This window comes from Rhamphochromis sp. 'chilingali', assembly GCF_963969265.1.
Source record: "Rhamphochromis sp. 'chilingali' genome assembly, chromosome: 20".
NCBI classification, from domain to species: Eukaryota; Metazoa; Chordata; class Actinopteri; order Cichliformes; family Cichlidae; genus Rhamphochromis; species Rhamphochromis sp. 'chilingali'.
The window spans coordinates 14,531,257-14,557,466 of NC_137947.1; the positions used below are offsets into that span (position 1 = coordinate 14,531,257).

Sequence of the window (26,210 nt, forward strand, 5' to 3'; positions counted from 1 at the left end):
ATTGACTATTCGCTAATCTAGGCACTGCTGATCAGTCAAGCTCTTGATTATTTGACGGATTCAGGTGACGTTTCGATAAACTTCATTCTCTACAGTTAAAGAGTTTAACGGATGATGTAAGTAACAAAAAAACCTGCAACTGTCACATATTTCACAACTGTAATCCAGGATGCTACAAGATCCAACTTTAGGGTAAATCTTAGCAGCTCTGTGAGCTTTTAACTAGATTTAAGGATGTCTCCTGTAGTCAGTACGTTATGACATAGCACTGCACTCCTATCAACATGCTGAATAAAATATGAGCAATAGGATGTTTGCATGTTATTTACCGAGTCAACCATGACACACCACCCTTCCCTATCATACTTACAAGATTGGTTATACTGTAGCTCAGTGGTGCAATACAACAACAAAGTGTCTGCATTATTTGCATGATTTATTTTTTTTTTATATTTAAGTTTAGCTTTCTATTAAAATTTGGTTAAAATACTTTGGTTAGAGCTAGGAGCATGTAGCTTAATTACATGAGTAATCAGGTCACAATTTTCCTCCACTATGTCTGAAATTAAAGGCGTTTTGTTTGGTGGTTAATCTGCAAGCACTTAATTATCAGCTGCACACGTGCTGTGGAAAGAACGAGCAGCAAAGGGTCAATTGCACACAGATTTAAGGTCTCTGTAAGGAATACTAAACCAGCGTTATTTACTGTAAACAATCATATGGAGATGTAATTTTTTTTATCATTCTTGAAAGGTAAAATAAAGATTGCTCCTGAAAATGAGACCTTGTGTCTCAATGAGATTTACCTGTATAGATAAAGATGAAATATAATTTTTCATCCTTTAGATGTGATGTTTTTTATATGCCGAGTGAGGCTTATCAGAAATTCAATAAGAGTTATTCACTGTTTTAAATATGACCTTCAAAACCTTCCATATGCCTCTCGGTGGAGCTGAAACTTGCTGAAGCACCTTTCCCGTGGCGTCTGAGCTGCTCGTCGGGCTCTTTAATGTGCAGATCACATAGTGAGAATGGACTTCTTCTTTCAGCCTTCCTCTCCTCTCTCAACATTTTGCCCTTTGTACCTGCGTGTGAATCTTTCCCCACCTCGTCGGGATGTTTGTTTTCCACCTGAAATAGATGAGAATACAATGTTTTTCATTTTAATGTCCTGAATGGCCGACATAAGCAATTACAGGCTTTGCAATTTTCTGCACTTTTTAGTTGTCAGTTTCAATTTAGACTTTCCCCCCTTGAGCCCAATTTCATCCCACTGTGAAGCTGCTTGATACTTCACTTGGGTTTTGTTCCTGCATTAATATTCATTGTGTGATTCATTCTAACTGACAGAGATCTCCCTGTACTGAATGTTGATTCCTGGTCAGATGCTCCGGTATATTGTCTGTAGTTCTACAAAAATAAATAATTTATATTGAATCACCTGAGCTAATTTACATGCCAAAATATGACACATTTGGAAATGTTTGAACATTGTATTATTGGTGTTTGAGCTGATGTATTATTACAATTTCCTGTTTTGTCAACAAATATGTCTCTCAAAAAGAAGATTGTACACTATTGAGGGATGAGAGTGCACCTATTGTCCCTTCATATTCTGCTATTTATAATTACCGGTGTCATGCCGTGTGCACAGTTTCAAAACATGAGGTCGGTGGATTTAGGCAAAAACGTCCTACTGTTCTAAACTGTCTGTTTCAGACTTGTCACAGCTCAGGCGATGGATATGTAAGCCCCACCCATATTGCTCCATAAACCTTTCGTTTGCAAATTTTAGAGAGACTGGCTTTAAAGAATAACAAGAACAGCTTGTTTCAAATGGAGAATGAACTGATCCCTACTTTAAAACAAGTCAACATCACTCAAAGAAACCTAGTATCATATCTACTATAATGAAGTCTGATGTCATGCTATAATGATATATGTATCTTTGTACGTTCCCTATTTGCTCCTAGACAAGTGGACTAATCTTGATAAACAGGAACATTGCTCAGGGCATGTGAGTGATAATATCAATATCATATACAAATATTTTATGCAAATTCAAACAATTTATATAAAAACAGAGGTTTGACCGTTTCCGTGTCTGCAGCTTTAAGATATGTGCTAACTCAATGCCACAATCTTCTCAGGAGCGGATATCTCAGCAAATCCCTCCCAAGGTTCAACGCTCAGAGAAACTGCAAAAAACCCAAGAGCTACATCTCAGACTCCTGCAGGCCACTGTCATCATGTTCGGTTTTCAAGTTCATGAAGGTACAAGAAGAAGATTGAAGATCGTATCAACTGACAAGGATGGTAGGTCATGCATCAAGGTGTTGCAATACTTCTACCCGAATGAAATGCAGTGGCGGGACCTTAAGAGACCTGTGCATAAATGAATCCCAGCAAATTGCATAAAGACCTTTGAAGGTCTACTGTATATGCACATCACTTGTGCTTCTGCTAACATTTTTGTGGTGACAGAACTATTTAAAAATCTATTGATTGCCATCTTCAAGAGAATCTCCAACATTTGGAAATCCTCTGATTGACTGAGAAGCTGCATGAAAAAAATCAATAAAAAGTTATTTTTTGCTCTGTATTTGGTGCAGAGCCTCAGTCACGCTGTGCATAGAGGCTGGATGCAGGGGGAAATAGTCAGCCAGTATCTATACCATCAAAGGTGATTCTCAGTTGGAAGTTTTCATAAATACATGTTGTAACTTGTGTTTTTGGAAATATGCAAAAAAAAAAAAAACCCTTGAATAATAAGACAGCAATTTCAAAGCAGTTTTTGTGTTAAAGGTGATTTTGATCAAAAGAACTGCCTTTACTCAGTGCTGTATCTCTGGTTTACAAAAACAAGAATCTAAATGAGACAAATTTGGAGCTGTTGAAAGATTTACCTCTTCCCTATTGACTAGCTACCACCCACTGCTTCTTCTCTCCAGTGCAGTCTGACTAGTTCTTTTTTCTGCTAAAAGGACAGACATTAAATCAATGTCTATTTTCTTACCCTTTCTTTAAAAAAACAAAAAAAAATAGCAACACTTTCTATAAAGTTCACTCCTGGGTAGCTGACGTATTATGATGTGTGATCACATAAATCCATACCTATGGAGAAATATCTATCAAAAAAAATTTTTTTCAGAGTACCTGTAAAAATCAATGTTTGTTTTATATGACATATAAAGTAATTGTTTCCATGCTTATCAGAGATATTGTTTGCTTGATTAATCTTTAAGTTTATTAAAACATTTCTTTTCTATATGGGCACATATTATATGCATACTGAAAAACCAACATCATTATCCTCAATAAACGCAATCTAAAAAGATTTGTAGCTTTGTAAGTTTTGTGTCTGAATTTTCAGGAAAGAGACTGTTTGGTGTCAGAGATGTAAAATTCACTGAAAGTCAGTCTAATTGTTCAATACTGAGTGTTGAATTTTATGTTGTCTCATTACAGGAAAAACATCATTTTTTCATCATTTTTCATGCAGGATCATTACACTGTCAAACATGATGAACAACAGAAAAATGCCAGGACTACCAACCATGCATTCAAAAATTCTGCTTCATATCCGAAAATATGTGTAAGTTTTCCTTTTTATCGACAACATTCACACGTATTTATATATTCCTTAACAAGCGTAAGCATCACTGCTTTAACATAACATAGCAATTAACCCTGTGCTACAGGAATTTAAATGATGTGATTTGGGGCATTTTTAAACTTTTGATATTTTAAATATTTCATGGTTTCATGAAAATTTGAAATACAGATCGATTTAAAATGTATAAACAGCCTATCTGATATTAATAATGTTTCAGAGGTCAGAGAAAGTGTGGTTTTTTGGGGTTTTTTTAGCTTTTACCACATTTGTTTTTGCATTTGAATTTATTTATTTAAAAGGGACAGTGCAGTTTAACATAGTTTGGCCTTACAGTCTGTCTTACCTTAAGTTACAGCTGCCTTCACTGCTATAGTATATACCAGAAACACCTCCGTAACTAACATCTATAATATCCCTATTAATTCATGGCAAACTAGTGCATTTAAAGTGGTAGTAGTAGACTTTGTGTGGGATCCGCACATGTGTTTCCCTAGACTCTCTGAAACGGCAACTCAGGAGTCTTTATAGTTCCCCACCTCCCACGCACTCTTTTCTTTCAATCTCAGCTACTTTGCATTTAGCTTGAAGTCAGTTTGTGAGGATTTTAGGTTCTCTGACCATGTGTTTTTGAGTTTTGGTGGTTTGGATTTATTTTTGAGTTTGTGAAAATAATTGATATTCTAGTTTTGGTGGTGTTTAGTCTTTTGAGTTTAATGTTATTTTCTTATTGCTTCTAAGTTTTGTTTGTTGTGGGTTTATTTTTTTATATACCTTGGTTCTTCATCCTCTCCTGTGTCTCATCTCTGTGCAGTCAGCCTTTGTCTCTGTGTTTGTTTACCTTTGGTTTATGTCTACTTATAGGTTCAAATCAAGTTCGTAGTCTGTAGTCTTTGTTTATACTCTGGTTCTTCTTCTTGGCCTTGTAATATTTAGTTGGCGTCGTTAGTGATCCTATTGTTACCTCAGTCTTGTCATAATGTCTATCTGTTCTCTCTGTTCTGTATCCGTGTTAATTTTCTGCCCATGTAAATGTGGCGTGTCTTAGTTGAAGCTTCAGTATTACTTATACTTTGTGCTAGTCTCTCTTGTCTCGTGTGCATTGTGTTAAATTTACTTCCCTAGTCTACTTATTTCTGATTTGCTCCCACTGTCTTTCCCACCCATTATGCTGTCTTAGCCTAGTCATGTCATACTGTTCGCCCAATCTTTGTTCCCGGTATTAATTTTCCTTTATATCTGTGTTCTCACTTTCACAGATTGATATAGACCTTCAATAAATGATTGTTTTAAGTTTCAAGCCTGCCTTTGACTCTGCATTGGTGTGCTTGCTCTTTCTTAGCCCGACACAGTTAGCTCAATGGCTGGATTCTAATTAATTTATTTTTAGATTATTTAGTTACATCGTGGGTGCATGCAGGAGCAAATGTAATATACTCGCCATGTAACAAGCGCATGCAACACTTTATTCTATAGAGTCCAAGAGGGCTAACTTAGAATCACCAATTTATCTAACATGCATGCCTTTATACTGTGGGAGGAAGACAGAAACCCAAGCAGGCACAGGCAAATGTTGCACATAAAGACCATTGCTGGGAACTGTCTTGCTGTGACTTGACACTGCTGACCTCTCCATCACTGTGCTGCTCGATTTCAGATCTCACATCTGTGGGAAGGTACTCTCAGACATCTGTATAATTCATTTCATGAAGTGCACTACTGTATCTATCATCACTCAGAGTTTTTGGCTTTTACTATTTCACTGTTTTGTGAGCCTTCAAAGACCCAGCAGGTTCCTGTCTGTGTGGCAACCTAAGGAATGTGTTGGGAGCACAGACAATTCTTATGACGTTCTGAAGGTCTCCCTCAAACTCTGTCACTACTAAAACCACAATTTTCCTTTACTTCACCCACACTGCACTGGTGGATCTAAAATCTAATCTGAAAAGATCAGGTTAGTCAAATTTGACCCAAACAGTTTAGAAGGTTTAAACATTTATGAGGTGCTGCCAACTCGTGGCGGTTGGTAACGCCAAATCAGAATTACTTAACCTTTTCCAGACTTTATGTTCAGATCAGAGTAAGGGTAACAAGGGTTCCTGGACCTCCACAGGGTTAATGTTCCGCAAGATGTTGCTGTTTAGTATTTCTCAGAGGAACCCGCACAGACCAACCAAGGGCATCATAAAAGGTATAAGAAAAGGTAATAAGAAACTGGTGTCAGATGGAATCATCTTGATCAAACACAGCACAGTGATCTGTTTCAAATCTTCTGTTGTGTTTTGACATAGGGAGTCACATCTCCTCTGCCAGGGCGGTTAAAGCAAACACATTTGATACATCTGTGTTTAAACTCACAGCACCTGACTGTCTTCATCTCTGTTTTTATACCAATTTGAAGGAGACCTGTCCTGAACTGCATTGTGTTTACTTAATGTTTAACTAATGCACTTTGTGCATTAAGGTCTAATGTCAACGTTAAATGTGTTCCCTTATAAAAGCTGTACTTTTTGTTTGTTGTATGTTACATGTATAATTACCAGCTACCAGTCTTTGTAACTGCATTGCACTGCTGCATCTCTTGATGTACATTGTGTACACGTATATTTATACACTCACCAACAACACAGCTCTATAGCGTCACCTTTAATGATATCAAATAAAAATAGTCTGACAGGACACTTTTACCTTTAAGCACGTCAATACTTGTGAGTGAGGATAGGTTTGGAGTTAAACTGCTTGCTTTTAACCAGACAATGAGATTATAGTAGGGATGTTAACACTTATTCAGTTGTTGACACAATTTTTATTTTTTTCAACAACATCATTACAACATCACAATGACACCATGACAGGTTGATGTCATCATATTGTAATAACAACAGGCCGACATCAGCATGTTGTGATAACAACATCGTGAAGCATTAAAGTTTTAGTATAGCCCTTGCTCTTTGGGGTAAGTGCTATTGTTTGTTTAAAACACATTGTTTTAGGCACACTATGAATTGTCACTGAAACATAACTACACTCATCTTTCTTTTTTATAAATGTTTGACAATGCTTGTTGTTTTGCAGTATTCTTTCTTTTTTTTGTTCAGTTTCCTCAGTCTGTTTTTTGTTTTTTAAATACAGTATAAGCACATAAGTATCTGTCAAGGAGCTAATCTGAAATCTTTTTGCCTCTCAAATTGAACAACTGACTTTTGGCCGTCGTATTTGGTTTTCTTCTGTCAGTCAAATACTCACTCTTTAAACAGTTCTTCTTGGCAAATGCAACACTCACATCTTTTGTACTTTCATTCTGACATTATGATGATGGTGATCTAAGGCTGTGGCTGCGATTGTAATATTAGATTTGCTTCGATGTGGTGGGTTTACAGAAAACCAAACAGACATAATGTCGTACAGAATTTGGTTGTATTTTTGCATTTGGCATTTAAAATCTGCCCCAGTTAAATCAAAGCAGGATAAAATTTCCCAGGGAGCGCTGTGAAGCAATTCCACATGAAGCTGGTTTGATGCATATAACTCAGATATGAAATATACATATACAGTGACGTCAATTGAGATTTGACAAGTTGACACAATTAGGATTAAGAAAGAAAGCAGACAGGCAAAGAAGCGGGAATTGTGAAAGGACACCGGCAAATCAGTAAAGAGAATAATGAGCATCATGCAGAGAGGTTGTAATATTAGCAGCGATTAATCATCTCCTGGCTCTCAACATTTAAATTTTCTTATGCACCTTTTTTCTGACTTGTGCTGTGTTTGAAACTCTTTGAGGAAGCTACTAAAATTACAAATGATGTACGTTTTAAGATTTCTGTTCTGGGTGCCTCGCTCTTGAGGTCTATTAACTGGAAAGTCAGTGGTTCAATCCCTGATGCATCCAGCCTCCAAGTATTTGTCTGTATCTTCAAAATTAGGTAATTTAGTTGTCATTCTCCAGCCCTGCAGTGGTTGGCGTCCTGTCCAGGGTGTACCCTGCCTCTTGCTCTGTCACAGCTGGGACAGGCTTCAGCCCCTCTGCAATCCTGAATTGGATAAGTGGAAAAGGATGGATGGAATCCAAAGCAAGAGAAGTTACATAATCATCAACATTCACAGGGTGTGACATTTATTAGTGGAGCCAAAAACATGTGAAATTTTTGAACAGCAGTAATTTATTTTGTGTATCTGACTATCTGAATAATTTTACATGTGAAGGCTAAACAGATGGCTGCAGCGAAGGAGGTCACTCTTTTTAATTACCAGATATGTTCCCAACTTACTTACTTCAAAGTTTGTTTGTTGAATGCCTTAAAGCAAATAGAACCCCCCCCCCAAAAAAAAAAAGGTTTTCCCCTGCTGTTACATAAACTTCTGCAGCCTGATGTAAGAATATGTTTTCTACATGCATACTTCATTATTATGCAAGTAAGGTGAGACTGAATTTAAGTTTTTAAGTTTGCAAAAACACCTACTCTGTACCAGCTTTGCAGTTATGTGAAGAACAAAGTTTTTAAAGGACTCTATGAAGTCCTGTGAAAGACTAAGGACTTGCACTTTCACCATAGGAATTGAGAAGGTAAGTAGCAGCCAGGTGCTGCTAATCAGATTAATCTGATTGACTGATCATTAGCAAGTGTGAGCACTTCTATAAAAGCAGAGATTCTGTCAGTTTTCTGATCTGAAGTATTCAGGTGTGTTAACACAGTACCACAGTGTTCCCAGGAGTGGACCTTCCAACAAACTCATATAAAGTTCAGACCTGCTCAAAGAAATTGCAAAAAACTTAAGAGCTATAATTTAGGCAATGCAGGTCTCCGTTAGCATGTTAAACATTGAAGCTCTTGACAGTACAGTTAGAAGACTGAATAGTAGAGCTGGGCGATAGAACGATAACGATATGTATCGCGATATAACTTTTTCTCGATAGAAAAATTAAACTATCGCGATAGACCTCGCCGCTCTTGTCCTCTTAAAAAAAAAAAAAAAAAAAAAGAACAGCCAATCCAAATTAAGTAGCGCAGAGCCGAACCAATCACAGCCGCAGCGTCAGGTCACGTGACTTGTTACGTACAGCACAAGTGCCAAGCCGCACATGTGTATTTGTTTGGGAAGCAGCCCGCCACCGTACCGCCCGGGTAATGGAGGAAATGAGTGTGCCGACTAGAAAAATCAACCGAGCGTGACCGAAGAGAAAACAGATGATGGTTCCAACGCCGGAGAGATTGTCGAACGGAAGAGCCAAAGAAGTTCCGTAGTGTGAAGGTATTTCGGCTATTTCAAGTCTGACAAAAAACAGAGTAGCGTGCACTGTAAATTGTGCCGAAAGCAAGTCTGGAAATACAATAAACTGGTGCATGCGCTACGTCCACACGTACCCGGGTATTTTTGAAAACGCAGATTTTTCTATGCGTTTGCGCCTTTCGTCCACAAGTAAACGGCGTTTTTGGTCACTGAAAACGAAGATTTTTAAAAACTCCGTTTTTGCATTTACGTGTGGACTAGAAAAACGGAGAAAATGCAGCGTCAAAGATGTGCGCATTTTTTGACGTCACACTGTGCGCCACGTTATTGTTTCGGTGAAATGAATTTCTACAATACTGTTACTGTCAATTCTACTCTCTGCAGTGTTTAAATGCTTACATATACACACAGTTACTGTCCCTCCACACATACGACTCGGTTCTGCTTCTATGCCCCAGCTTTCTAGACTTCTGATTGGCCAACATTTCTGCACGGTTAGGAATCTAGCGCCACCTGCTGCTTTGGCATGTTCATAGCAGCGTTTTCCTTCATTTCTGCTTTTATGTGTGGACGGGATTATTTTTTTAAAACGAAAACGGAAAATCTCCGTTTTCAAAAATACCCGTGTACGTGTAGACGTAGCCTCAGTCTCTGACTGGAAGCGTTAATTCGTCATTCGGCTTTTGTCAGACTAAAGTAACTGTTAAAACTGTTTGAAAAGCTAAGCTATACAACAAGGAGAGATTGAGAATTTCCTTTTAGTTCTCAGTTTATTTGATATTGACAAAAGTTAGTCAGTTTTGTCTGTTCTTCTGTAAAACAAACTAAGATTTATTTTTAGAATTAATATTTTGTTTCTAAGTGGAATTGACAATTTAGTCTGTTTCGTTTGTTCTATTTTGAAACTTAAACGCTTTAGCGGCTGCCTTTTGTGTAGTTTGCAATATTTGCCTTTATTTATCTGAAAAAGTCTCATGTTCCTTAAGTACACATACCCTGTTGAACTTATTATGGGAAATAAATATTTAAATAAAAACAAGCTGCTGATTATTTCACATTTTACTTGTGAGCAACGGCACATTTAAATCTTACAAATATAGTTATTTGGCTTATATCGTGATAGATATCGTTATCGCCTGAAATGAAAAAAACATATCGTGATATGAAAAAATCTTATATCGCCCAGCTCTACTGAATAGGCATATCTTGTTCGGAAGGGTTGCCAGTAAAATGCTTATTCTCTCCCTAAAATTCTGACACAGACCTACACTCCCCCCCCCCCAACCCCCTCGAAACGCCTTCGAAGCTTATGCCTTCTACGTTGTGAGATGTGATGATTCATGTGCTATGTCCTGAGGTGTTTTTTTTTTCTGTTCTCAAACTGATCTCCCTGTTGGAGCTCAGCCTGGGGGGAGTCCTTTATTCTCCTCGTCTTACCTCATGTTGTGCATTTTCCATTGTTATACCTCTCTGACCTGTCTTCCCCATGTGATGTTGTGTAATGTACATATGGTCGGAGGGAAAGATGGCGCTGGCAAAGGTCAACAGCCAATTTTAACCCAATTTCCTTCGGGATCAACCTTTGAGATCAATAAAGTTTTATTGAATTGAATAAAATAATAGCATCACGGTTTAGGTTTGCAAAGTAAAATTTAACAAAACACCAGACTAGTGCAAAATAGAGATGTTTAGCCAGAATGCATAGTTGGTGAAAAGCAAACATATCAGCACAAACACTTTCAGTCAACTGTCAAGCCCGGTGATGGAGCAATGATGATTTGGGCTTGTTTTGCAGCCACAGGATCTAGGCATCCTGCAGTCATTGAGTCGACCGTGAACTCCTTTGTATACCAAAATATTTTGAGGTCATCGGTCTGATAGCTAAACCTTGGGCCAAACTGAGTCATACAACAGGACAATGATACCAAGCACAACAGCAAATCTATATCATAGAGCCTGAAAAGAATCCAGGTTTGGCAATTATGCAGTCAAAGTCCAGACCTCCAGACGAATGCTAACAAATCTCGATGAACTGAAGCAACATTGTAAACAGCAGGTAGAAATTCCTTTACAACAGTGTGAGAGTCTGACAAATCATACAAAAAAGAATTAAGTCAAGTTATTTCTGCTAAAGATGGTTTTAGTAGCTACTAAATTATGGGTTCTGCTTAGTTTTTCATGGGATTATAGAGAGCCATGTGAAAACTTTCACATTGCTGCATATTAGTATGCTCTAATTATCATCCACAAACTTTTCAAATAATTAAACACGTAGTAAATTTAATCATGCATTTTATCTCATTTATTACAATTAACATATTTCTTAATTTATATTGTTAACATTCTCAATTGTGTATACTTTCCCTGTATAAATTAATGTAATTTTGTAGTTTAATGTAGTGTTATTAGTCAGAACCATTTGTTGACATTCTAAGAGGGTCTTTTTCCTCCTGTAGTTTTACTTCAGTTTGTGATTTTTGTGTCTCCATTTCACATTGGGTAAAATTCTTCTTTGTTGTTTTCTTTTTGTTGAAGTCTGTAATAACCTCTGTTGCAAAAATTTATTTATTTTATTATTATAATTTTTTGTATTTGGAAAATGACTGACACTAAACTCAAATTAAAAATCAAAAATGTCATCCTATTTCAGATTACGACAATATAAAAACTCTGGTGACCAGATTCAAATAGGAATGCATACGTGTTAGAAAGCTTCCCCATGTCCCCTATGGTGGGTTTGTCATGGTCCGCGGCCCGGCGTCCGGGGTGCTGCTGGGATGTCCACGCCCACGAGCGTGGCTGCTAACCCCACACCTGCATCCCATCCCAGGCGATCACCAGGTGGACTATTTAATCCTGCCCTACCTGCTGCTCCACGCCAGTCCGTAGTCGCCTCTCAGCGGTAACGTACGCCTGCGGGAGAAGAACTCGTATGACAAACTCTCCATCGGACCTAACACTGTTTTTTTTTCCCTGTGTACCCAGATCACAACTCGGCGTGTTTTTGTTTTCGAGCCACCTGCCTGTCCACCTGTCCACCTGTCCGCCTGAGATTTGGTTCACATTCAGCTTCGCCGTCTCGACCCCTTTTGGAGCTCCACCCCCCTCTGGTTCACTCGGCCCGGCTATCACCGTGAGACGCACACTCCACCTTCCCTCGTATGCTGCCTTTTTTCCGCACCCCAGTAATCTGTCTCTCTTTTTGTTTTACAGCCTCTCACAGCCCCGCTCTCGGCGTTCCCTGTGCGGTCCCTCGGTTTCTTCTGGTTCCATACGTTGTTTTTCTGGCTACCCTCACGGGACACCTTTAGTTGCAATAAAAATTACTTTCTTTATTCGCTCCTACCCTAGTGTGTGTGTTCTGCTACTGGGTCCTGCCTGCGCTCGGAACTTCGGTTCATGACAGGGTTTTTAAAATGTTGTATAATGAGTGCTAAACACACCTCTGTGCACCAGCGTATAAACAAAATGTTTGGCTTAAGTCACTCAGTTCAAACCACTGTGGCAGCCAAATGAATGATAATTTTAGGATTATTTGTGAAAATGAATCTTCTTTGTTTTTCTTTTTCCTCAAACTGATAGGCCAGTTTGAAATGAGAAGGCGGGGTCTGAAAGTGTAGGTGGACTGCTGGACGACAGAGAGGGAGATGGATGGGTTGCCATTTTGGAAGTTGCTACTTGTGTGATGATTAGAGGACAATAAACTAACATTGTTTGCTGCTCAGTCAAGTAAGAGTGATGTCTGCTGTTTTCCACACTACACCTCTCTGCGTGACTATAAGAAAGCATCTTTATTCTCTTTATGAATACAATAAATCTGGTCTGTGAGTAGCATTTTCAAATGTCAAATGTTTCATTTTTCACAATTTGCTGATATAATAATTTGTTCAACTGCACACTTCTGATCATAAATGCTAGCCAGACCTCAAAACTCCAAACTGCTGTCAAAAGTCACAGCTGGGGGCATCCTTTCTCTGCGACAGAGCCAAAGATACACCCTGAAAATAGTCACAGAAATTGCCTCTGTTATGTGGCAATAAATACAGACTGACGCAACTGCTTGTTGTTGCCACAAGTCTTCAAAAATGACAGCTGAAATTGACCAAAAAGGCACCCTGTCGAAAGTATTGTGGCAGACAGCAACATCCTATTTTTGTACCAACACAGTACACCATTAGAATAACTGGATGAATGTGACACGCTGGACCGCCTGTAGCCTTCTAGACAATGCTTCAACGGAAGTACTAATTAAACAAAAAAGTTGTTTTTTTTTGTTTTTTTTTTCTTCAAATGTGCTAATGGCTGAGTTTTATATACAGTGATCTTTTTCTTGTTTGCTTGTTTTACTGGTGGCTGGAGCCTTCTGACTGCAGCTGCAGTGACATAATTGCAGGAACAATCAAAATGTGAAACACTTCCTTCCAGGTCCCACACCTAAACGTAAGAAGAAATTAATATTTTATTACATATATTTGACCTTTTTTGACCTCGCCTCTGTCAGTGCGCCCCAGGGTGGCTGTGGCTATGACGTAGCTTGCCATCACCAGTGTGTGAATGTGTGTGTGAATGGGTGGATGACTGGTTGTGTAAAGTGCAAATACAGGCCATTTACCTTTTTTTTCTTCACAATCTGCTGCAGCATGTGGGTGTTTGTATGGGTAAACAACACCAGCATGTTAAATGGCAGCAGTCGTATAAACAGCATACAGCCGGATGGTGAATATGACTCTTTCTGCAAATGTAACAAACCAATTGGGAAGCCGTCTAAATCTGCATATTTTAACAGCTGTTACTGCAGCCCTTAGAGGCCATGGGTCATAAGCCATTTGTGCAGGCAGAAATTATGACCCATCGTTATGTTTTAAAGTTAACCGACCATTAAAGGAATAATTGCACAGAAAATACAGTATGGAGTCATCAACTTTTAGGTGGAGATTAGTCGTCACCCTGGAAAGCTTACAGAATGAAGCTTCCTAATGTGTGACAATATAAAGGGGTATATTTTAAAACAAAAAAGCCCTCATTAAAATGTTTTTTGTGCCAAAATGTTGCGCTCTAAAAGTAGTTATAAAACGTAAATTTTTCTGAATCGTTGGGAAAATCTTTAAAGACTATTCTTATTTAATTGTGTTTTGTTTTTGGACACATTTCTAGTTAATTTTTGTAGTTTACTAGCTCCAGGAGGTCAGAGTTCAGACGTGTGATGTCATCAGTAAGCGCAGAAAAACAAACAGTGGCTGTATCCCAATTCAGGGTCTGCAGCCTTAAAATACGCAGCCTCAACGATCCTCAAGGGCCGCGTACTCAAAGACCGCTAAGGCCGGAAGTGCGAGGCTTGTGAAATGGGACGGTCTAGCCTCCGTTGCGCTGCCCAGGTTGCCTAGCAACCATGATACTAACAGCTGGAAACGTGTCATACAGCTTTGTTTGACAGAAATGAAGGAGAAAATCTTTTGTTCATTTGTTTGTTTCTTTCTACATGAGCTCTGATCATTCTCTGTAAGATTAAGCTCAGCTATTGAACGGTGTATATTTTAAAGTAAAAGCTTTAAAACCAAGTTAGTACAAACGTCACTAATGTCACATAACTTTGCCGACATGTGGCCAACAGTAATGTTTTAATGTTCTTCGTTATTAAACATTTGCACATAAATAAGTGACATAATATTCAGTACTTACTTAAAATTTACTCTTCGGCTGCCCCTCATCCGCCGTTTTTTTTCGGCAAAATTATCCACACCCACCGCCGCGCTATGCATTCTGGGATATGTTGGACCACGAAGTCTACACTGCCACAGCCTTAAGATTCAGGGAAATGAAGGACGCATTTCAGGGCCGCATTTCGAGCAGCCTTTGAATTGGGACAGCCTTCGGCGCGCCGCTGTGACGTAATCGGCCTTGAAATGCGTACTTTAAGGCTGCAGACCCTGAATTGGGATACAGCCAGTGTCTGAGATGTGGGAGCAATGTTTTGCTGATGATACGCTATGCTGCCTGTAAACTCCAAAACTGAACTGAGGAGAATAAAGTTGCAAAAAGGAGAATGGAGTCATGTCTCTCTGAGGATGCAACAAAAACCCAATCACACTATTAAGAGAAAATGTTAACAGTGATTGAAATGAAAGCCATTACCAGGTTGACTCCATTTCCAGTTAGCAGGACAGTTTATTAGTTGTTACAGAGAATGATTATGAGTTTGGACTGATCAGGTGTCATTTATCCATGCTCCAGTAATATCTAAACGTGTTCCCCCACAGTCTTTCCTGTTAGATACATTCAAGCTAATTGTGTTTTCTGCTTTAATGTTTTTTCCACAATACTTTTTAAACAAAAAAGTGAATTTCTTTTGAAAAATCACTTCACTAAAAAGATGGCTTTTTTGGCGTCCAGCATGATGCTGAGTGAAGCAGTTACCGCTTTCTGCATCACTTCACTTTTCTTTAATGTGAGAAAGAGACAGTTTGGAAACAAGCCAGACGCTCAGTGGCTCGTGAAGGAAAGGGACTCCTAAGATAATCTGACAAGGCCGGGTGATGACAGAGTGATGAGGGGAAACATTACAAATATCTTTGTATGTATGAAAAAATATATGTATATGTATGAAAAAAACAAACAACAAAGGAAGACAAGAACCGGTATCTACACTGATAATAGAGGCAAAGGTGTTCAAGTTTGTTATCTTTTTCTCAGCATAAGGAAAATTGGTAAGAGCTTTTAGACAAATTACCTTGTGTCTTCAGGGAAACGAAGGGCGAGAGATAGGATACGGTCAAGTTCAGAAGTTTTACCAGAATTTGTCTTTTTTCTAAAACTTTTTGTCTTCTTGTGTTTGAAGTGATTTTATATTATGGTGAATCTAGAAATGTCCACCAGTCAGTCGTAGCATTGCGACCACCTGCCTAATATCATGTTGGTCCCTCATTTGCTGACTGGTCGAGGCATGGGCTCCGCTCAACCCCTGAAGGTGTGCTGTGGTACCAAGATGTTAGAAACAGATCCTTTAAGTCTCGTAAGAGAGGTGGCACTTCCATGGGTTGAACTTGTTTACCTAGCACATCCCGCAGAGGTAAACACCTTAAACTCGTTGTTGTGCTCCTCAAACCATTTCTGAACCACTTTTGCTCTGTGGCAGGGAGCAATTCTGCTGAAAGAGGCCACAGCCATTCAGAATACACTGTTCGCTTGAAAGGGTGGTCTGCAACAATGCTTGGTGCTAAGCATCAAAGTAACATCCATATGGATGGCACGACCCAAGACTTCCTATTAGAGCTTGCCCAAAGCATCACATTGCCTCCACTGGTTTGCTTTTTTACCCAGATTTCATTGTGGTGCCAAACCCACTGGGCCATCCGCATGATGTTTGCAGCTATGCAGCCCCATACGCAATAAACTGCGATGCACTGTTTGTCCCGACACCTTTCTTTTAGAATCAGCATTACATTTTTTGACAGTTTGAGTTACAGTAGCTCTTCTGTTCCATATTTACTCCCCGCGTGCATCACTGAGCCTTGGCCACCCATGACCTTGTTGCTGGTTCACCACTGTTCCCTCCTTAGACCACCTTCAACAGATACAGTACTAACCACTGCAGACTGGGAAAACTCTGACCCAGTCATCTAGCATCACAGTTTGACCCTTTTCAAACTCGCTCAATCCTTATGCTTGCTCATTTTTCCTGCTTTAAGAACAAAATGTTCACTCCACGCTCCCTAATATATCCCAACCACTTCCCACGATAAAGAAATAATCACCTGTCAGTGGCTATAATGTTATGCCTGATGGATGTATATTCTGTACTGTAAATGTACAAAAAAAAGTATCCATGCTATCCATGATATGGAGATTGGAATATAGTCTGAGTAGTTTCTGGAAGCTTATTTTTACTGTGAGTCTGACAGTTGCAGTTCAGTGCAACTGGCACCAATGAGACACATTTCAAGTCAATGTGGAGGATTGTGCAGACTGCGAAGTCTTGTTATCACTTAAATTAAAAACTGATTGAATGCCACAAGCTTACCCTTTTCTTGTCAGTTGAGGTCTGCTTGCTGGCAAACTGCCTGAAGGGCTTTGGATGAAATTCATCTTTATCCTCTATTGTCAGTCTTGGAATGGCCGTCATCGGGCGAATGACCGGTTTTGTCTGGATAGTACAATTCAGACATTTGACAGCACAAAGGAATTAATTCTGATAAGCAGCTCATAAATTCTCCTAATTCAGCAGATGAAGGAGCGTGATCAAATAAAGAATGTGTACCTGTTTGCGACCCAGCAGCTTTCTCTCCACGTCGGCGGATGGGTGCAAGCTGCATAAAGATGCCTGAATAAATAAGTTAGAGGAAAAAAAGAAATATTAACACAATTACTAATGCCTCTCACAAAAGTTAAACACTGATAACCGAAAGCACTCCCGCCTTCTTCTCTTTCAATTAATTATGATATTTGCCATCAGAGAGAAAACATACACAACTGGGAGAAGTAATTTATTTTTGAGTTTTTATGATAGCATAAATACATAAACATCTGGTTGCAAATCAGATTAATTATTCTTACTCAAAATAACGGAAAATTATTCTGTTCATGCAAGAAGATATACAATTTAGAGGAAAATTAAGTTTTAAATTGGAGTTTAATGAACCCAGGAATAAGGTTTTATTTGTGAGCTTGCTAATAAACTGTTGCTATGAGCTGAAGTAGCTTCAACACATGATAGCACGCTGTTTTGAACCTCTTATACGTGCATACTTATGCAGTAAGCTACTTTATAAATGACCCGTGTTCCTGGTGAACTGTGAAATCTGTCAGGAGCTCAGTACAAACACAGACCGAGAGGATGGAGTCTATCCCTGCTGTCCTAGTGCAAAAGCACACCTTACAGCCCATTTAGAATCAATAGTGAGCCCAACATGCATGTCTGTGGACTGTAGGAGGAAGCAGAGGGAACCCACGCACTGTAGGCACAGGGAAAACATGTAATCTCAGATTCAAATTCTGTGCTGTGAGGCGACATTAATCACTGCACCACTGTGCCACCAAGTTTTTTGAAGCTGGTTGAAATTTGGCAAGTTCTATTTTATAATATTCAAAGAGCAAATGTTTTGGAAAATCTTCGAGCCACCTTCAAGTTCCTGATGAAAAATATCTCACCTAACACCTCACAGTGAAAAAATGATTTGCTCGCCATGTCCTGTGAATTTTGGAATAAAAGCATCTGAACAACACTGAGAATAAGCACCGTCAGCAGCAGGTTGTTTATCCTGTGGGGTAAAAGCTGAGAAAAACAGAAAGCATTTGCCTTTAATTCAACGTGCAAAACTACCTGACCTCTACTCACATATTTGGTTTCACGTCCCAACGATTTTGAAAATGATGAGTTTTTTGGCTGGAAATGAAGAAGAATAACAGAAACTGAATGACACAAGCTGGATGTCAGGGAAAAAGAAAGAATCATCAAACGACTCATTCATTTGTAACTGTGATGGTCATTTTTTAGAAAAGAAATTAATGGAAAAATGATCTAAAGAAGTCCTTGGAGAACATGAATCATGGTCTCTCCAGAACGCGTCTCTTTATTTTCTCAGACTTGAATTTAACATGTTTTCTTGTTACACAACACAGTTTCTCTTGTTAGCGATTGAAAAATTGATGTTTTCATGAATACTTTCCCCCCTGCTGAGTTTACACAAGCATCTAGCTTAAGAGCACACATCCCATGGATGACATTTTCTCTCTCTCACACACTTGTTTTCTCTGCAAACTATAGGAAGCATTCTCCTTTGATAAATAATGGACAGATGTCCTTTCATTTCTTGTGCTCATATAGTTAAAATTCACTTTTATCCAACTTCCTGCTTGTGCTTCAGTAAAACAGTATACAGAGGACTCATTTCTTCAGTTCCAAAGCTACTACAGTTCTTTATTTATCTTTTCTATTTCGTTTTTACTTCAATGGTTCACACTTTTAGTTATATATAGACACAAATATACATTTTCTTTCTCTCTTTTATTTGTTTTTGGGTGTGTTTTTGTGTGAAAGCTGCTTGCCTGCTCCTTTTAAAAATGATGAAACTGCAATTAGGATGCAAAATGATGACACTGATTCGCATTGTTATTCTGGGTGCAAAGAGCATGTGTTTACTCGTTTGCTTTTTATTGACCTAAACAAATTCTGCACTAAAGAACTGAGATGACAATGCTTTAGTCACCTTTGCATCACTGTGTGTGCAAAATTTGCAGTGTGAACTTTTAACAGTTTTTACAAAAAGAAAGACAAAAAAAAGATAAAAAGAGGAAAAAATTAAGTTTTGTTAATCATCACAAACTGGACAAGATGATGTCGTTTCAGAGTGGTAGCTGACAAAGACACAGTCAGCTACCACTAGTCCCAGAGACCTAGAGAACAGCCAGTGACCTTCATGGAAACTACCAGTCGCTAGGGGAAACTGTCTATCTGGCTGTTGAGTGGGGAACTCATTCGCAGAGCAGGGGGGGGGCAAACCAAGAATCTGCTCATGATTGATTTGGTCACCAGCAGACAGTCATCTGTAGTTTGTATTCAAGATGCCATTTGTCTGTAAACACTCGCTAACTAACCACCAAGCAAAAGAATGTGAAACTACAGACGGAGGATGTTCACCTTCAAAGTAAAAGCTGTAACCCACGTGTTTCAAAAGGGGCAGCTTTTGTGATGATTGCAAATGGGTTCTGTTTCCAATTTGCTCAGTGAGCAGGTTGGTGAGTATTTGCAGACAAGTTGACATCTTCCATATAAACTGATTGCTGCAATCTTCCAGTGAAGAAAACAATCAGATCAGCCAGTGCAGGGTAAGCTAAGACTTTCCATAGACAGACAGTCACAAAGCAGTGAGCAACAGGAAAAGAGTCAAATAAATAAGAACATTTTAGCAGCCAATATAAAGACATAAAATGCAATCAATAGAATTCCCAACAGAAGGCGTGTTTAGTCTAAAATGTTTTTAACTGCTTCTTTTAAAAGATTCCACAGAGTTGATTTAGTGCAGTTGTAGTGACTGAAAGCTCTTTAGTTGTGTACGAGGAAAAACTAAGCGATTCTGAGCCTGTGAACGACGACTGCGAGCAGCAGTGTCCTTGGAGATAAATAAACTTCTTTGTGACTGATTTCACCTGGGACTGGGCCAAAGATTGATCTGACACCATTCTCAGATGTGTCCCAGTTGAATATGAAGCTGGAGTCAGCAGCCAGTCACCTTAGGTTAGTATAAAGACATGCTCCATCTAAGCATAAAGTGTGTATGGAAAAAAAAATGACATGGCCTCCGAGAGTGAAACATTTGAATTAAAGCTGCATTCTGTATAATAGGATCCGGGAGTGACTCATGTGGCAACAAACTCAAGTTCAATTTAATAGAAGTTTGTGGAAAAATGACCATACTTTTGGATTTACTGCCAGGTTAAGCTTTTTATGTCTTTGATACAGCACGATGCTAATCTCAGAAAAATACAGTTTTAATCATTTTGATAAGAAATCAGAAAATAAGACAGGTTATGATCATATACAGGTGCGTACTTCACTGTGGGCTCAGATCCCACGTTTCCTCCCTGTTTCACATTATTTGCAAATTAAAATACTTGTTAGCTAAGTAACGTGTTTAATCCTCCAACTTCTTAGTTTTAAAGTGATAATATCTTGGTGTAAAAATTTCAAAGGAAAATAGCTCACATGCTGTTAAAGAGATCTTTTACCTGCAGACCATTGTTGGTTGTTGATGACCTGGTGGACTACAGTGGCAGGGTTGTGTTGGAGTTAAAGGATTAAAAAAAAGAAACCTGTTAAGTGACTTTCAGCACCACATTTATACTTGTTTAATTTCATATTAATAGTGAAATAAAACACCAAACTCACTGCAGCAATGGAATTTGCCAATATCTCATCAATGACGGCATAAAGTTCCTCAGACTGCTGCCGGAGCTGAGCAGGCGAGCACATCTGTGGAGAGCACAGACTTATTGATGCCGTTTCGCAACGTGTGCGGTAAATAACGGCGGCGATGTGTGCTGTGGTACCTCAGTGTGGGTGTCTGATGCGATGCCTGTGTTCAGCGTGTCACAGGAACTCATTTCTCTCTCGACCTGCTCATCTATGGCCTGTGAATGCAAAGAGAGAGAAGAAATTGAGCTCCCCTCCACCACTAATGGTTTCACTGGAGCAATAGTACGCAATTCATTACATCTCCTCCAGACAATTCCTGTTGATCCACTCTATATTCTTCACAGGCATAACTCCTTCGTCTACATGTATCATACAGAGGTGTGAATGTGTTTTCATGTCTCCCTGAGCATGATATGACTTTTAATAAAGCTTTAAGAAGTACTGTCCTTGCAGCTGCTGTTAAGTCCTTCTGAAATGAAGGAACAAAATGTCTTTTTTTTGCAGTTTCTAAATCTGATTAGTGCATCTCAAGATTTATCTTAAATTACTCACATCATGCTCACCATAGCAACACTGGCTGCATCATTAGCGCTTCGTACTGTATGGCTTGCCATTTAACAAGGCAAATTAATGGGATTAGAGCCAGAAATGAACTCACTTGCTGATCCAGTAGCAGGGTGTTTGTGGGAATAGCGGCGAGGGATTTGTAGCTTAGCGTAATTTTGTGTGTCTGGAGACAGAAGAGCAAACAATATGAATATAAATGTAATTACAATTTAAATTTTATTGAAGATAAACTTTGTAGACAGTCTGGTGGAAATTGTTTTATAGGCATGCTCTGTCTCCTGTTAGTGCTGGCTGCTTATCATGCAAAACAGTCAAACTCAGAGTTGTCCAGCAGTGTGAGCCGAAGTGTGTTAGCCTGTGGAAACTACATCACTTTGCTGCAGAGGAGGCCTGTTTGATGGATTACATTATGAACAAACTTAGTTTTCCTTCACCGACGGGCAAGAAAACTGGATGAGTGTGTTATCAACTTCTTTTGCCCCTGCTGGCTCGAAATAAATTGAATTCCTGGTGGTTAATACTCTGAATTTTGCACCCATTCGGTTAATGTCGGCTTTAAAAAAAAACCTTTTTAGACATTGGAAAAGTGCACTTGAAACTGTTGCAAAGGAACAAATGAGCACTGACAAAGACAAATGGATAAAAGACACATCTAAAATCAGCTCCACATAGACGATGCCGCTTGATATCCACATGTCAAGTGCGAGAAGTCTGTTTTTAGCCACGCAGCATGTGAGAACAGTATGTCAGAGGGAACACAGTAAAAAATATCCTCACTTTAAACGAGTCATGCACACGGCACAGATAGAGGCTACCTTTCTTTTTTTACCCTCCCTGTCACTGTAGTCTGATATTCCACTCCCCAGCCTTGGTGAGGGTGTGGAGCGCAGGGAGAAAGGGGAAGGGGTGAGATCTCTGATTGGTGGAGCAGGAGAGGGCGTTGGCGTGGGAGAGCTGGTGGGTGAAGGCCATCCAGAAAAAACAATGGGCGTGTAGCAGGAAGGCGACAGACAGGGAGCTTTGCGAATGCCCTGCGAATGTGTGGCACCTGTGGGGTCGAAGTGGCTCCTCTCTAATTCGTACCTTCCTGTGGGATTTCGTGGAGGAGGGAGAGGTGATGCTGTGTCAGCACGAGCAGGGAAAATCGTTGCACATGAGTGAGAAGGCTCAGGATGAGGGGGGAAGACAGGCGAAGATCTCAGTTGCTGAGAAAGCCAACGAAGCTTTGAGAGAGATGAATTTGGCTTGCGACTCCATTTCTGGGGCGTGGAAGTCTGTGGCTCGTTAATGAGTTTGGGGGACGGGGAGATGAGTTTTTTAAGGTTATTATCCGCACTGCCCTTGAGGAACGTGTGATTACTGCCGGGCTTCAGCTCAGGGAGTTTGGATATGGAGATGTGTGTGAGGGGCAAGGTTTTGGAAGTTGTACAGACTGTTTCTTCATGCTTTGGTGGAGAAGCAGAGAGGAAGTTTGAGCAAAATACAGGAGCTCGGGGTAGCGTGAAATTCACTGGCTCTGAGCGTCTTTGCACTTGAGATGGCGTGCACGTTCTGTTGAGCTCATTTGACTGACATGTTGGTTCCCTGCAATGGTGGTTCTGAACGTCTATAGATGCCAGTGAGGAGAACCGAGACGAAAACTCGAGGGGAATGGAGGCCACGCTGGAGGCTGCTGAGCACGCGTTACAGAAGGACAGTGTTACGGGGTTAACAGGCCAGCAGGGGGTGTAAGGTCTTTGCAGCGCTGAGGACAGAACAGGAAGACGACCTTTTCTCAGGATGGCAGTGAGGAGAGAGAGTCGGGTGAGAGGAGGCCGATGCCGGGGAGGAGGGTTCTGGGAGAAGACAGAGGAGGAGAGGCTCTCACAGGATGAGAAGCAGGTCTGAGGGATGTGGATCAGACTAGAGCCTGGAGCAAGAAAGTGCCTCTTGACCTGGATCACAGAAGGGGTGAAGACACCAGAGGGGACGGATGAGCAGGGAGAAATGGTACGGCTTAACGAGGCAGGAGAAGTGACCGAGGAAAGCTGCACGGCGGACCAGCTCTTCTCTCTGTCCGAGGCATCTGAGAGGATGGACTCCCTGGAAGAAGCCAGTGTGGGAAGCAGGTCTCCAGAGTCTGCGGGGCTTAATATGTCCTCTGACCCTGGCGTTCTATTTGCACAGCAACCCAAGCTAACCTCAACATGTCTGGAGGTGTGGTGACACTGCTGCTGGGAAATGTCCCTGTGTTTATCAGCGCCTGTTTCCATGGAGGCCGTCTCTGCGGCTGCGTGGTTGGGTGTATTTTGAGACTGGGCACTGATTGAAAGAGAGGATTTGGTTTGAGAGAGGCTGGCACGAGCTGGAGAAGTCTTCAACTGAAAAACAAAAAGAAAGAAAAAAGATAGTTTGGGGTTTGGTTTTATTTTCGTTTTCTTTCAAATCAAATCAAATCAAATCAAATCAAATCACTTTTTATTGTCACATCACATGTGCAGGCACACTGGCACAGCACATGCGAGTGAAATTCTTGTGTGCGAGCCCCACAAGCAACAGAGATGTGCAAACACAACAACACAAACGAGCAAAATACAAGAATGGCCAACCTGAAACTAATAAATATATGTACAATATATAATAGTGTATGCATTTCTGGATGTGTATACTAAATATTTTCCTACGTGTGTGTGTGTGTGTGTGTGTGTACACATTTTTACAAATTAAATAGTAAAAAAATAAAATAATAATAATAATAATAATAATAATAATAATAAAATATATAAAATATACAGAGTTGAATATGTGCAAAACAAGTGGCATTTATATACAGTGTGGAGTGCATAATGTTGAAGTTCCAGTAGTGAAGCTGAGGTGTCTATGACGTGTTCAGCAGTCTGATGGCCTGATGGAAAAAGCTGTCTCTCAGTCTGCTGGTTCGGGACCGGATGCTGCAGAACCTCCTTCCTGATGGAAGCAGTCTGAACAGTTTATGGCTGGGGTGACTGGAGTCCTTGATGATCCTCCCCGCTTTCCTCAGGCACCGCTTCCTGTAGATGTCTTGGAGGGAGGGAAGCTCACCTCCAATTATCCGTTCAGAGCACCGCACTACTCGCTGGAGAGCTTTGCAGTTGCAGTTGCAGTTGCAGTCCTGCGTCTTATGTGAAAATTCACACCTCAGGAAGCAATTACTGAAAATGCACTTTTCCTCCACTTTCTTAAAAGCCCAGATATACCAAAAATGCTACCCCTGCAAAATAGCGTTTGTAACAAGCTTGTGGCTGGTTTATGAAATTACTTTGATAAAAACACCATCTGACCCCCTGCAAAAGCACGACTGAAATGTACTCATTATAGACACTAGAACTCTTGTATTTTTAGAGTCCAATTAAAATGTCACATTTGAAAAGCAGCACACGCACACCTTGGACAGTCGTTTCATTTTTAAATTAATTTCCTGACAGTGCCTTTTTAGTGAATGTCAGCTTACCAAATTCAACTTTACATTGTTAATTAAGACCCTTCAAAGATACACACTGTGTGTATACATGTACACACACAAACACATATCTACATCACATTAAGTCAAATCCTTTTAGTTCTACATTGCTCGTGACATTGAGAGTTGTACTTACTTGCGGTAGGGTTACATTTCCTGCTCCTCCCTCCACAGAGTCGTTAATTAAGACCCACTCTGCTCTGATAATCTCCCCGTCTGATACACTTTTCCTGCTCGTCTTCTCGTGGGACACGGCTCCGTTCTGACAGGGGAAAATGAAGCAAATGTTAAACAGAAACTTAGCGAGTGAAACCCGAGGTGATCATCAGTGACCCTTTCTGAGCTCGGGGTGTGTTTGGTTTCTACACGCCACATCCCCCCACACATATAACTCACATGGGCACGCACATGTCCTGCAGACACCGGCGTAGTACACGCGTCATGTGAGCTTCTGACGCAGGGTCTGTGTACATGCCAAAGTATTAATAAAATGTAAAGTGACAGCAGAGAGTGTGAAACATTAAAGCCTTGTTGTTTTTGTGTATTACAGTAACACGGCGTGCTTGCCACTAGACGGAATTTAAATTTTGCGCTTGTGGTGTCCTTTTGACCTTAATCCTCTTACCGGGGGATAATTAGAAAGACGAGGTAGTAGCAAAAGAAACCTTTAAAAGGTTTAAAGGTTTAACCTTTTAAGGCTCTGGCAGGATCCTTCTCACCTGAGGATTTGCACCTTCTGAACCCATTTCTCCAGATCCCAACCCAATCAAAATATATAGCTATGTGTATTTTAGACAGAATGAAGTCAAACAAAAAATTAAGCGCTTGCAACAATCAGGATAACAGAGCATCCTTAAGGTTTATATTCCGGACTGAATATCCAAATAATAACCTGTGGAAACATTGGGAAGGCTGACTTCCAGGAAGTATCGCAGGTCATGTACTAATTGGAAGGTTGGTGGTTCAGTCTCTGGCTGCCCTAGTCTCCAGTCTGCATGCTTAATTATGTTTGGGGAAGATACTAAACCCCAAGTCTCTGATGTATTCACCAGAGTGTGAATCTGTGTAAATGGTACATAGAAAGCACTCACATGTAGGAAAAAGTGCTTGTGTGAATGGGGCCTGCTGTATAAAGCACATAGAAGTTTTATATAAGAAACATCTCTGACTATATAGCTACAATTTCAGAAATATATTCCATATTAGAAGCGTAAAATCTTCTATGGTGTTTAATTATGTTGAGTAAATGTCTGTTAGAGGAAACGTGAGCACCCAGAAGACCCACGAAGGTGCAGGAAGAGCTCTATGCTGACCAGCATGTTTGAACCAAGAAGCTTTTTGGTGTGAGGCGACAGCTAATCTTTTTGATATAGTCAGCACTGAACCTGTTTGTTTTACTTTCATTTCTGACT

At 40.0% G+C, this 26,210-nt stretch overlaps 1 protein-coding gene across 1 annotated transcript; it reads right to left on the bottom strand.

Annotated features, from left to right (window-relative positions):
* Positions 1 to 814: 814 nt before the first annotated feature.
* mlip (muscular LMNA-interacting protein) lies at positions 815 to 25,544 on the bottom strand (the record flags this gene model as incomplete). Its single annotated transcript, XM_080869674.1, has 11 exons — positions 815 to 1,131; positions 16,863 to 16,985; positions 17,100 to 17,162; positions 18,177 to 18,224; positions 20,567 to 20,602; positions 20,727 to 20,810; positions 20,888 to 20,968; positions 21,412 to 21,483; positions 22,136 to 23,680; positions 24,935 to 25,060; positions 25,518 to 25,544. The coding sequence occupies 11 exons, from the start codon at positions 25,542 to 25,544 to the stop codon at positions 910 to 912; spliced, it is 2,427 nt and encodes an 808-aa protein (XP_080725800.1). The 3' UTR covers positions 815 to 909.
* Between the last annotated feature and the right edge of the window lie 666 nt (positions 25,545 to 26,210).